At 42.4% G+C, this 13,364-nt stretch overlaps 1 protein-coding gene across 12 annotated transcripts in view; it reads left to right on the forward strand.

Moving 5' to 3' along the window:
* PKHD1 (PKHD1 ciliary IPT domain containing fibrocystin/polyductin) overlaps positions 1 to 13,364 on the forward strand; it is a 389,637-nt gene that overhangs the window by 262,817 nt on the left and 113,456 nt on the right. For all 12 annotated transcript variants that reach the window (XR_002091425.2, XM_019491318.2, XM_019491321.2 and 9 more), the window contains one exon: positions 11,062 to 11,175. Coding sequence is in view for 11 of the 12 variants with exons in the window: in XM_019491318.2 (XP_019346863.2) it covers positions 11,062 to 11,175 (114 nt within the window). In the remaining variant the exon portion in view is untranslated. The remainder of the gene's footprint in view (positions 1 to 11,061; positions 11,176 to 13,364) is intronic.

A 13,364-nucleotide genomic window follows, 5' to 3' on the forward strand; every position in this document is an offset into this window, starting at 1 on the left:
TTGTCTTCCTAGTTGGCAGGCCTTAAGAGATTCTTGAGATGACCACATCATCGTGCGGGGTAGTGCCTGACCTAAGGAGCACTCGGTGCACCCGATAGATATGTGACAGCTCTGTAGCATACCCTGGTGTCTCCAAGCTCTCCAATTTCTCCATCATGTGGACCACAGGTTTTCTCCATCATGTCGACCACAGTTTTTCTCCATCATGTGGACCACAGAAGATTGTTTCATGGGTCCCACCTCCCATCACATTGGAAGTGGTACAACCTCCCTGTGATAGCTATGATAAGAGACTATGATAGCTATGACAAGGCAAAGGAACATACCTCCTACAGGCTCGGTGGTGCCAACTTAACTAGCACCATAACCGAAAGGGACCTGGGGGTAATAATGGATCACAGTATGAATAAGAGTTGGCAGTGCCATACTGTAGCCAGGTGAGCAAACAGTACTCTGGCATGCTTCAACTGATGCATCTCCAGCAAAACCAAGGAGGTGATTCTTCTGCTTTACTCAGCATCGGTGAGACCGCAGCTGGGGTACGGCGTCCAGTTCTGGGCACCGCACTTTAACAAAGACGTGGGCAAGCTTGAGAGAGTCCAAAGAAGAGCCACCTGTGTGATCAGAGACTTGCATGGCAAGCCATACGAGGAAAGGCTGAGGGATCTGGGACTCTTCAACCTGAAGAAAAAAAGGCTGAGGAGGGACCTGGTAGCAGCTTACCACTCTACCAGGGGAGTACATCAAGGGCTCGGTGAACAGCTGTTCACCAGGGCACCCTTGGGGAAAACCAGGAGTAATGGCCACAAACTCCTGGAAGACCATTTCAAACTCAACATTAGGAAAAACTTCACAGTCAGGGTGTCCAGGCTGTGCAATAAGCTCCCTCCAGAGGTGGTACAGTCGCCTACCCTGGAAATCTTCAAGAGGAGACTGGACAGTCACCTCACTGGGGTCAGCCGACCCCCAGCTGTCTTTCCTGCCTAGTGCAGGGGGCTGGACCCGATGATCTTACAAGGTCCTTTCCAGCCCCTTACAATCTATGAATCTATGAATATTAGGGAATTATTCAAGACATTTTTAATTGTCATTAATGTGATGAGCATTCTGTTCCATTTGAAAAAAATAATGTTTATGGCACCGTCTGCTTTAGTCAATCAGTTCTCGCCAACTTCTGCTTGGTCCTTGTTCTCCCCTTGGGGTATACCCTACCTATCTCATTTACATCTCTTGGATGTCCATCTCTTATGGACAGCCAGCAGCTCTACTCTTGCAGCGGCCCAAGGTCATAGCAGCAGCCCTGGGTTTCATCTGTTTCTTTCATGTGGCAAAAGCCTCTAGTGGATTAAGATGGCTTGGGTGTCTTCCTTCTTTAAAGCTGTTTTTACACGCATCTAGATCCACAGTGAAGAGCCCCTGACAAACCAGCAGGAAAAGAGGAAAGGTCCATGCCACCTGATGAGCTGGTTACCAGCAAATGTCCCACCTTGATGCCCGAAAACCATAGACGTTTTTCTATGGTGGGGAATCAACCTAGTCAAATCCCCAAAGGCTTGCATTCAGGTAATAAAAACTAACACCAGAATCACTTCTGTTCACACAGCAACATATATTTGCCAATGAGAAAAGCCATGAAGAAAAATCATAAGCACGGAGATTGTTTCCTATTTACAGCAGCTGTCCTGGAAAACCAGACTGAAAAAGCAGAGGTGGTGTGGAAAGGAGACACCCAGCATCCTGCGAAAGACTTGAATGGCTTTGATCTAGAGGAAAAACACAAATAATGTGAGGCACAACATCTGGAAGCAAACTGGGATCTGAAAACAATGGAAAAAAATAAACTGTTGGAGCACAATGACAAAATTAGGTTCAGGCTGCAATCTGGAAAGTAACAAATTTCGGGTAGAAAAAGAGCAGGGTAGAAAATAGACTGTCAGGACCTAATCCCTCTTATGTAATGGGAGTGGTGTGTGGTGGCTTTCTGTCCTCACGGGTGAATTGAGGTGCTGGGATCTGCTTTGGCCTTTAAGCTAGCACAGCTGGGGCCGTTAGCTTGGCCATTCATAATGCAGGCCTCCCACTTTCTGTCTTTGCTGCTGCTGACCTTCATTGCTATGGCATCCGAGTCCAAAATCTAGTCACATATAAAATGAAACCATGAGTTTAGTTGACTTGTGTTTGGCTCCTTTTCTTTATTTATTTTTTTCTGTAGACCCTCCTTTGCAGGCATTGAGGCTCCAATTCACCGGCTGTGAAACTAGGAGTGATCTACAGGAGTAACCTGACACATATGAATAGAGCTTGGCAAACTATAACATCCTTTTCTCTGAAGGAAATTCTCATTTTTTATTTATTTTTTTTCATCTGGGAAGTTAAACCTGTTTTGTTTTGTTTTTTTATGGGAGAAGATTATCAAAAAAGTTGCCTTTGGGGAGAAGCAAAGTAGAACCTGGCAGTTTGCTGTAGAGAGGACAGGAACCTTTCCAGTGGTCAGCTATGAAGCTGGCATTACTGTTTTCCCAAATGGAAAATTTTGGGTTTCCCTTGGAAAATGTTGGTTTTACAAAAGGGTTTCTTTTCCCGTTGGAATCCCTCTGCTGGAAAATTCCTTATTAGCTCTCCAGGTAAGCAGCCCTTTTGAGTGAATTAATAACTTTAATCCTTAGCACTGCAGTCTGTCAGATCACTGTGAAAACATTCACAAAACAGATCTCACCAAGTTGATCAAATTACAGTGCCAAGTAATCCATTGATTCGTGGTTATGAAATCGAAAAAAGACAGTTTTATAGTTTCATAGTTGTTAGGGGCTGGAAGGGACCTTACAGATCCTGGGGTCCAGCCCCCCTGCCCTTGGGCAGGAAAGACCACCGGGTTTAGATGACCCCAGAAAGATGATCATCAAGTTGTGATCATCCAGTCTGACTTCTTGTAGAAAACAGGCTTGCCCTGAATTAATTCCTGTTGGAACAAGTGAATATCTTTTGGAAAAATATCCAATCTGGATTTTAAAAATTGCCAGTGATGAAAAATCCTTGAGAATTAATTACTCTGGCAGTTAAAAATTTGCACTGTCTCGCTAGTCTGATTTTACCAGCCAACCATTGCACAGAATCATAGAAAATGAGTGTTGGAAGGGACCTTAGGAGGTCATCTAATCCAACCCCCTGCTCCAAGCAGGACCATCCAGCTATATTATCCCAAACAACGCTATCTACCTGGGTCTTAAAAACCTCAAAGGAGGAAGGTCCCACAACCTCTCTGGGTAACCTGTTCCAGTGCACTGCTACCCTCCTAGTGAGAGCTTTTCCTGATATCTAACCTCAACTTCCCTTGCTGCAGCTTGAGCCCATTGCTCCTTCTGTCATCTGCCCCTACTGAGAAGAATCCAGCTCCATCCTCTTTGCAACCCCGCTTTAGGGAGTTGAAGGCTGCTATTAACCTTCCCCCCTCATCAGGTTTCTCTTTCCCAGAATAAATAGCCTCAGTTCCCTCAGTCTTTCCTTATAAATCATGCGCCTCAGGCCCCTAACCATCATTTTGTTTTGTTACCCTCCACTGGACTCTCTCCAGCATCTCTCTAGCATTTTATCTGCTAAACTAAAGACACCTCTATGATCAAATTGTTGTCCTTTATAAAGATATTTACTACGTGATCAAATCGCACCTTAACTTTTAATAAACTAAAAAGATCAGGTTCCTGGCATTTCTCACTGCAGAGTACCCTTCCCATTGTTTAATCATCATTCTTGCTTTCCTATGAGCCCTCAACCGTTCATCAACATCCTTTGTGAGTTGTTGGCACCAGAACTGGTTACAGTATTCCTGTAATATCACCTTTTCTGTCTAGTTCTTCTTTTCTTCAGCATTTGCTCTGAAGTTTTACATCCTACTGTGGTCAGACCAACAGGACTCTAGTTGCTGGAGTCTCTTTACTCTCCGTCCTTAAATAAATGTGTTACATTTGCCATGCTCCGATCATATGGTAGCAGCCCAGACACTGATAGAGTTATTAAAGATAATAGCAATTAGAGGTGTAACATGGTGAGCCCATTCCAAATTCTGGGATAGTCCAATCTGGTCACCCCAACTTGGGCTACGGAGCCCTTTGACTAAGATTCTCCACCTATTAAGCATTTGAGGGGACCTTACTGCTTAAGAGAGATGTTGTTCCACTCTGTTTGGTTCTCCGGAAATCCATCAATACATATAATTTTCTAACATCCCAACATCTTACTCTTAAGACTGCATCCCCGAAAAAGTAGCAAAATGGCGGATGCCCCACCCACTTCTTGCACTGACTCTTTTTAGGGACTTGAGTAGAGCAGAATGGGATCGCATGTAGGTGCCTAAGTCCACCTACATGTCTAATAGGTGGATCTTCCCTTGATGTATTGCTTTCAGATTGGCTGGGGCAATTTTGTTTCTGGCCCTTCATTCCTCTGAGATCTTGCTTTTGCGTCCACGTTCCAGGAGATCACCCTGTGTGAAAATCGAGGCAAAGTACTCCATGATTTTTGGGGACATGCCTAGACTGTTTTTCATCTCTACTGTCTCTTCAGAGTGGTCCCACTTCTTTTTTCCTTATATTCTTTTTTCACTTATATAGTTGAAGAACTTTTTGCTATTTATTTTAATTTCTTTTGCAAGGTCTAAATTAGGTTGACTCTTGCTAGTTCTCACTCAATGCTCACACTACCTGATCTCTAATATTTACCCTTCTTTGCTGATCAGGTTTTTTTCTGCATTGGTTATAGGCATGGGCAGATCTGGGAATGGGATCACACCCTTCCCTGGCTGTGCAAAATAGGCATAGTCAAGTCTCGGAGTTCACTGGCTTGTCAACATAGACCCAGAAATGACAGTGTGGCACCCTGGGGGTGAATGCCACTGCCCGCCCCCCAACTGCATTGCCTGAGACTGAACTCAGAGGCAGGAGAAAAGTGGGGTGAGCAGCAGCATCCCCCCTGGATCCACCCGTGGTTATAATCTCTATCCTAGTATTCTTCCAGATAATTAATAAAAGTTTTAGTTTATGGGTCCACAAACAAGTTGTAAACTAGTGTAAGCTTAAATTGTCAGCATCTCCAAGGGAAGTGCTCATGCACATGTTTTAACCCAAGTGCAGCCGAGAGTTAGGTTACCTTCCAATTCAGGTCTCGGTCTAAAAGAGTAGCCGCCTTGGTGTGAGGTCACACGCTGGCTGACCTTGTTCACATGTGATTGGATCCCAGAGTGATGCCTGTTGGACCCCATTTGCAAATATGATCATCATTCACATTTACACCTGCATTTCAGGATCTATCAGCTAGCTAGCTAGTCACATGCTGAGTTTGGTTTGCTGTAGTTTCTAAATCAAAACATCATTTAGTACTATCTTCAATGCCTTACAGAAATTTTAGGGCTTTGATTTTAGGCAGCTCAGGGAGTTCTTCTTAACCCCTAGACTGTCCACACATTAAAACATGTAAACGAGTTTTAAGCACCCTTTAGGCATCTAAACATTGCGCCACTCCAGGGCAGGTTTATCTCTGATCCGTGTTACCTAGCTCATGTCCACAAATGTGTGGCCACTCCCCAGATGTAAGCCACCCAAGTTTCATTCTTCCAGTATCCCAGGATGCAGTGTTCCCTCGCCCTCCCCTTCTGTCCTATGTGGACAGCTCAGAGCTGTAGCTCCTAGTCAGGCCCCTGCTCACAAGCCTCTAGTGGTGAGTCATAGCTCTGTGGGATGGGGACAATCAGAGAAAGTTTTTAGCCTGAACATGTAACTATTTTAAGTTTTATTTTAACTATTTTTTTATAACTTTTTATAAAATAATTTTTATTTTAGCTATTCGAACTAACACCAATCACCATTTGAGAAGCTTAACATGCAGTGTGTAATAAGACCCTTAGTGTACTCCCTCAACCACATTTGTAAGCTTAGTGGGAAAAGATACCAAACTAGTTTGACAGGGGTTAGTTATTTGCCCTAAACCCATGTTGATGGTCATTAATTATGTCATGCTCTCTTATTTCTTTTTTCTATGGTGTCTTGCGCCAGCCATTCATTCGATGTCCAGGACTGATGTTAGACCAACAGACGGGCTGTCATTTTTGTCATTGTTCAATAATTGGCACAATGTGAGGTTTCTTTCTGTCTTTTGGAATTTCCCCTGCTGCTCCAAGACTTATTGAACATAACAGTAATAGTCCAGTCAGCTGCTGGACCATCTTCTTAAAAAGTTTTGAATGCAAGATACTCGGTCCTGCTGACTCCAAAATGTCTGATTTTAGTGCTGTCTGCTTAATGAGAAGTGCTTAGTTGTCAGGCTGCAGTATGACTATTTGTCCTTCCTTTTCCCAGACAAGAAACGTCTACTAAATACTTCTGCTGCTTCTTTTGCAGCAGAATACTGTCCTTTGGTTCTCATCTCTGCTGGCCGTAGATGTTTCCTGCATCCTTTTGCTTCCTTTGTCTTTTTTTTTTTCAAACTTACCTTCTCATTTGTATGTTTTACCATTCTCTTTCCCTTCATCCATTTGCTTTATATTTGCTTCTTTTTTTTTTTATAGCTGCCATTGCTTCACCTCCAATCCAGGTTGTACTTTAATAAATGAGATCGTCCCTAAGCATTGCTTATATAGTTTTTCTTAATTCTTAAAACTCGTGAGAGTTTTAAAAGATTATAGTTCTTTCCCCTTTTAAACTTTCTTTTCAAATTCAAATTTGATTTCATTTATTAGAGTTCTCATTTTCAAGCTTTTTCCCATAGCCATTAATGCTAGAGATAGGTTTGTTTTTTTTTTAATTAAAAATGGGATATTATTATATTTATGCAATTCTTTTTAATACACACACACACACACACACATGCACACATATGCAAGCACACCGGTTTATAAAAAAAAAAAAAGAAGGTAATTTAATTTCTTTCTCAATACCAGTGAAAAAGCTGGTCAAGAAAATTAAAAAAAAAAGAGTATAAAAAACTATAAGCCTCAAACTCCATGGGGATGGCTAGGGTCAGGAAGAGCTCATAATGGGCGAGCTGTAACATCACTATGCTCCCAAGAGGTATGTGTAGAGAGGCAGGGGGTTGTTGGGTCTTCAGTATACTCTGGAAAACCATCCAAGGGAATGAGGATGAGTTGGAAGATGAGGGCTGGGATATAAAGCTTGAGGCGCAGATCACTAGCGTTCTCATCTGTTGTCCGTCTGTTGTCCTTTCTGAAATGTATCCTTGGTTGCAGTCCAATCCCTAGGGGCAGGTGTTCACACCCCAGTTATCACCAGTCTCAGCAGAGAGGCCAGGGACTGAATGGATGATGAAGGAGCCAATTCGTCCCCTGCCTCTAGAGGAAGAACTGCAGTACGCAGATGAGCCGCCTTAGCTGGAAAGGCTGTGGAAATATTGCAGTGCCTGTCCTATTGATGCATCAGGGACTTTGATAGATACATAGAGGACTTAAATCTCCAGTGATATCAATCTGGCCCCTTTAGGAAACATTGCAGTTTCTTATTTAATTTAATTGATTTTAATTTAAAAGGGTCTTGAAGAATAATGTTTCTTTGGGATATAAAATCAGCTATCTCACTAGTTTCCTCTGTGCAGATATTCCAAGCTGGTAATTTTTATATATTAAAGGGACATGGCATGCTGGCTAATTTTATATCTATCTATCTATCTATCTATCTATCTATCTATCTATCTATCTATCTATCTATCTATCTATCTATCTGTGTATATGTGTATATGTGTATATGTGTATATAGCTAGATAGAGAGAGAGAGAGAGATCTATAGATGTATATAGCTATATAGATGGATATTGATTGACAGTATATATTGATATATAGATATCTATATATACAGTATATCTATCTATATAGACAGATATCAATATATCTATATACTGTGTGTATATATATATATCAATATCTATATCTATCTATTTAGATCTCTCTCTCTCTCGCTCTAAATATATGTGGGTGTGTGTGCAAAATTAGCCAGCCTGCCATGTGTGTATATAGATATATAGATAGATATATAATTCTACATCTGCTGCAGTTTTCTGTTGCATAATTTATTTCATCTCTAATTTTAAAGGAACATTGAACTCTTTTACTGGACTCTGTATACATTTCTCTAGGGCAAAAACTGTCCTACTTTTTCCTCCCTGGTATCTGTTTAGTGCTAGGCCATTTTCTTCTGAAACTGTAAACTACCCTTGGTGAAATAAATGAAGTCACAGTTGGAATACAGTTTACTGTACAGACTTATCACCGCAAGATAAGAGCGACATGACACACACCAAAACTTTCTAAGCATTTTTCCTCTCTTCTGCTCTATTAACATCTTTCTGTTAGCTTGGAAGGATACTCATTGCAGAACTGGTGCCATTACATCCAAACAGCAAGGGTAAGGACAGAAGTGGCTGGAGGAGAAGGGTAATTCAGTGGTTAGGGTGTTAGCTTGTGAATGGCTATTCTTCCTCAGATTTCTTGGGCGGCTGAGGGCAAATCTCCCAGGATTGAGGGCAGATCTCCACGAAAGAGACTGGTGTCTGGCCACCTAGTGAAATCACAATATCCGGGTTAGGAATCAAGGCTCCCTAGACTGTGTGGAGCATGCTAGGCACCTGGGCTTGGGCCCTGCAGAAGCTAGCAAAGCGAGCAGGAGTCACCTACTTCAGCCAAGAGAAGATAAAAAGACACTGCCAAATGGAAGCAGATCAGATATGGTGGGATGCCTCCCACCACTCCTGATCCTCTTTCTTGGGCGAAACACACCTCACGCATTGTCAGCAGCCTGATTCGGGACAACAGGCAAAGTATTCCCTTTGCTTAGGGAGTCTACCCTCGCTGTCCCATGCCTCCTTGCCACGTATTTCTGGGCTCCTGCACTACCCTGTGCCTCCTTGCTGGGACCCGCGCCAACCTGTGCTTCGTGCAAAGGCGCGGGGCAATGTGGGACAGTGTGGAGGTGCGAGGTGGTGCAGGAACCAGAGAATCCCTGGCATCCCATGCCTCCGCGTTAGGGCCCATGCTGACTTGTGCCTCTGTGTGAAGCACAGGTCAGCAGAAATCCCAGGGCATGACTCAATAAGCAGGGAAAGCCAGGCAGATGTCCCAAGAGCTTGAGGGGCCCCAATGCTGCCCAGGAATACCCAGGGTGCTCAGGATCGGGCCCCTCAAACCCCTACCATAAGCAGATAGATATGGCTCCTGCAATAAAGCAGCACAAATTATTAGTATCTTCTTTCCTGGCCACAAATTTGGGCATTTATGGTGTGACAAAAGGTAGGGATAACTTTGTTTTTGCTTTGTGTGTCTCTCAAAATGTTTATGGAGGCACAAAGGTGACCTCTGTTTCCATCCTACAGATGTACAAGCCCATTGTCCAGCTTTAAGTACCTGTAGGGTACTAAGATAACACTTTTTTTTTTCCAGGTTTAATTTGAATTACTTGTAAATGCTATTCAAGCTGTATACCCTGTGCCTGTTTTGATGCAAGTCAAAGCCCAGGACAGTCAAACCCAGGATAAACTGATGTCTGTCCTTAGCCTTTCTGATTTCTGATTTGTAGCCTTTCTTTCTTAGCCTTTCTGATTTCTACAAGTATGTACTGAACCTGGAGGTACATAGTACCTCCATCTCCTGTTTGTCTTAAAGTTGCACACCCAAAGCTCTTGTATTTAGGGTCTTGCTGAAGTTGATTCAGTGAGTAAGTGGGAAAGGTGAAAACACAATACACATAGCCTGACTCCTGGTTGTAGTCACAAGCCTGTGCCATCATCATACCCTGCATGTGTTTTATTATCATAGCATGAACTCTTCTTGCTTAATTGATACAGTACTGTTCGGGAGATGAGCTACAAAGCTTTCTATGTAGTTTGTCATGTGTATCATAGATTTTGCAAAGCTGGATGTAAACTGATTTGAAAACAATATTTGTATACGTATTTAAATAGGATAATATTTGCAGGCTCTAATATTTTGCTGCTTTCCATCCAATTTTATCCCTGTGTTTGTTTAATTGGATCTCAATGCAGAATCTCTCTGTTGCTATAGGATAATGAGGGCTGGTAAGTGTTTCTCACTTATTTCTATACAGTATCAATATGTGTATTTGCATCACATATTTTTTAACGTTGTCAGCACCGCATTACTTCATCTGTCCTACTTTTGAGGACCTGTAACGTAGCAAGTGGGGTTGTGACCCAGAAAACAAGCCTATTTTATAGCCTCTATTCCATAAAATGCTTCAGTGGGTATGTCTATACATGCAATTAATTCAAAGCAATAAACTCCGGTGCATGTTGCGTTGGAGTTTATTGCTCGTGGGTGTGCCATTTGAACATGTGCGTGGGACCATAGCATGTTGAGCTGGGTTGGATCACCCCCAGCTGGCAGGGGATCTGGGGGGTCAGCCTGCCAACCTGGGGCTTCTCTGACTTGGCTCACCGTGCTTTGGAGGGGATGGCTGGGGCATGAAGGTACTCCAGTGTGGGAGCTAGCCAGCCCCAGCCAGCCCCGTCAGCATCTACATGTGCATTGCAGCTCATTAAAACACCATCATAGGATCGTATTTATGTTGACAAGTACTAACCAATAGTGCTGCTTATTAGTTTCCTGCGGCCTAATAGGGTCACATATGTAGACCCAGAGACTACTGCAGAGCTAATTAGGCAGCTGTGCAGTAAATGTCCAGTGTAGACATGCCCAGGATGTGCCTAATCCCAGTGAAGTCCATGTGATGTTAAGTATGTGCTTAAAAGCTTTGCTGAACAAAGGTGCAAATAAACATATATTTACATTCAAGCACATATGTAAAACTTGTGCTTAGTAGGAACTTAAACTACTAAGCTCAAGTTCCCCAGATCCATAGATTATCAAGCCAGAATTTACCTTGTGATTATCTAGTCTATTCTATAGGACTTGTCTGAATTCCTTCCTCTGTGAACTGAACATATCTTTTAGAAAAAAGATCTACATCTCCTGATACGTACTTTCTTCACCAGAAGAATAGACGGTTGTGGGTTTTTTCTTCTTTTTTTTTTTTTTTTTTTTTTTTGCAGGTACTTTTCATCATCCCCTAGAAAGAGGACTAAACCTGCTTATCTTTCTTCGAGCATCTGATGGAATTTATTGTGATCGGTTGGATGGAATAAATGTCCACCCAGGAACTATTGGTATGCTTTTTCCTGGGAAAAAAACAACAACCCCATGTTCAATGGAATAGTCAAGTTTACAGCTATTCAGCCTAGTACTATGTAGAGTCACTATAACCTATTTGTGGAAGAGTTTCGACAAGGCTGTCAGCAAATGTAACAATTCATAGATTCATAGATAGAATCTATGAATTGTTACATTTGCTGACAGCCTTGTCGAAACTCTTCCACAAAATTGTATTGATATCAAATGATACTGACTCAAAATATTTCAGTTTGTTGAACTGACCTGGGCCATTTGTTTTGAGTGAGTTCCATATAGGACTACATTCTTCCATGGTGGCAACATGGCCTTGTGGGTATTGTAGTTCAAATGCCTGATATGCATATTTTCTTCAGTTTCCTTAGCTAAGCTATGTGTCCCATGATGCAATTCAGTCTTCCCCACAAAGCAGCATGGTAGATCATGGGACTCATGTGACCAAGGATCATAAAATGATAGAAAGTGAGGGTTGAAGGGACCTCAGGAGGTCACATCTAGTCCAACCCCCTGCTCAAAGCAGGGCCAGCCCCAAACAAAATCATCCTACCCAGGGCTTTGTTGAGTCGGGCCTTAAAAACCTCCAAGGATGGACGGTCCACCACCTCTCTAGGTAACCTGTTCCAGATGCATCCAAGGAGAGGTAATCTGGAGAGGGGTGTTAATCCATGGGAAAATGGAAGTGTACTTCCAGGCGCCAGAACTACAGCACCAAAGAGACAACGTGTCACCGTAGGGAAATGCAGTTTAATAATGATTTGACTCAGTGTTTAACTATAATATGGGAGCAATTCTGTTACCCCTTCTGGGTGTGCATAAGCCATCTTTAGAGAGAATAAAGACCTTAAATGCTGGAGGGTGCAAATGAAAGAGGAACAGTGACAAAAAACCTTGGTCATATCCTGTTGGCTCTCTCTTTCAGCATCCACTCCTTGCCACTGTGTGACACAGGATACCAGGCAAGATGGACCTATGCATGATCTGACCCAGTAAATGGCAGTTCTTACGTTCTTATGTTTTATAGAAAAAAAATCACCCTCTCGAGATGTGCAGATAGCTCCTTAATCCTATAATGGGAACACTCGCATGCCAGAGGGGGTAAAAGAACTGCTCCTACACATTACTCAGGTAACTCAGGGTTGGTTGCACTTTGGTTGTCCACTGAGTGAAACAGTGGGCAGTTCAACAAATTGGAAAAAAAAAAAAAATCAGTGCAGAAACTTGAACATGTTTCATTTTAACAGGAAATTAAATCAGTGCAGGAACATGAACATGTTTCATTTTAACAGCCAAACATTATGACATTTCCAAACTGAATGTTTTAGAGCATTTCTTAATGTGAAAAGTTTCAATATTTCAACTCTTGGTCCTGATTTTAGAACTGTAAAATGGATTTGAAAAAAAAAATAGCATTTCACTACATAGCTCCACAATTTAAATTATTGGGAGTTGTATGGCTGTCCTTGTTTGGCATTGCAAGTGTCCCACTAATCACCTATATCTAGCTTACCAGGTGAGTCTGCATGTCCATTAATGCACTTTTGCTACTGTGCATTAAATTTAGTACCTCTGGGCACTTTTACACATACTCTGAGGGCAGGGGGCATGGTGCTTTAATTAGAGCGACTCTGAGAATTGCTTTAATCAAAGCGCCACTGTGTCTCATGTATCAGCATCCTTGCACTTAAAAATGCCAGTTGGGGTGCTTGAACTAAAGCTCATTCAATAAGATTTAGTTCAAGCACAACCACTGCCATTTTTATGCATGGGGACACTGATACATGAGATGCAGGAGCATGGCAATTAAGTCTGCATGGCAATCATGGCAATCAATTAATTGAGTCTGCTCTGACACTGGAATTCAATCTTGTCAGAGCAGCTGCCGTGTTCGTGTATAGCTGCCCTCTAATGTGAGGTACTAAGTAAATGTGCATTAGGCTGCCCTAATGCGCGATAGTGAAAGCAGATGCTTTTTTAGTGATGCTTAACGTGCTGTAGGCTAATTTTACTGCACATTGGCGTATTAGCACGGTTTTTGCCATGACACACTACTGCACAGTAAAATATGCTACTGTGCATTAAAGCACACGTGTAGATGTACCAACTGTGGGGTCAGACTTGCCTGTCAAACTGGAGTGAATATTCATGTGCTATTCTCACAGGATCAGTC

Source organism: Alligator mississippiensis, chromosome 1, assembly GCF_030867095.1.
Source record: "Alligator mississippiensis isolate rAllMis1 chromosome 1, rAllMis1, whole genome shotgun sequence".
In the NCBI taxonomy this organism is placed as follows: domain Eukaryota; kingdom Metazoa; phylum Chordata; order Crocodylia; family Alligatoridae; genus Alligator; species Alligator mississippiensis.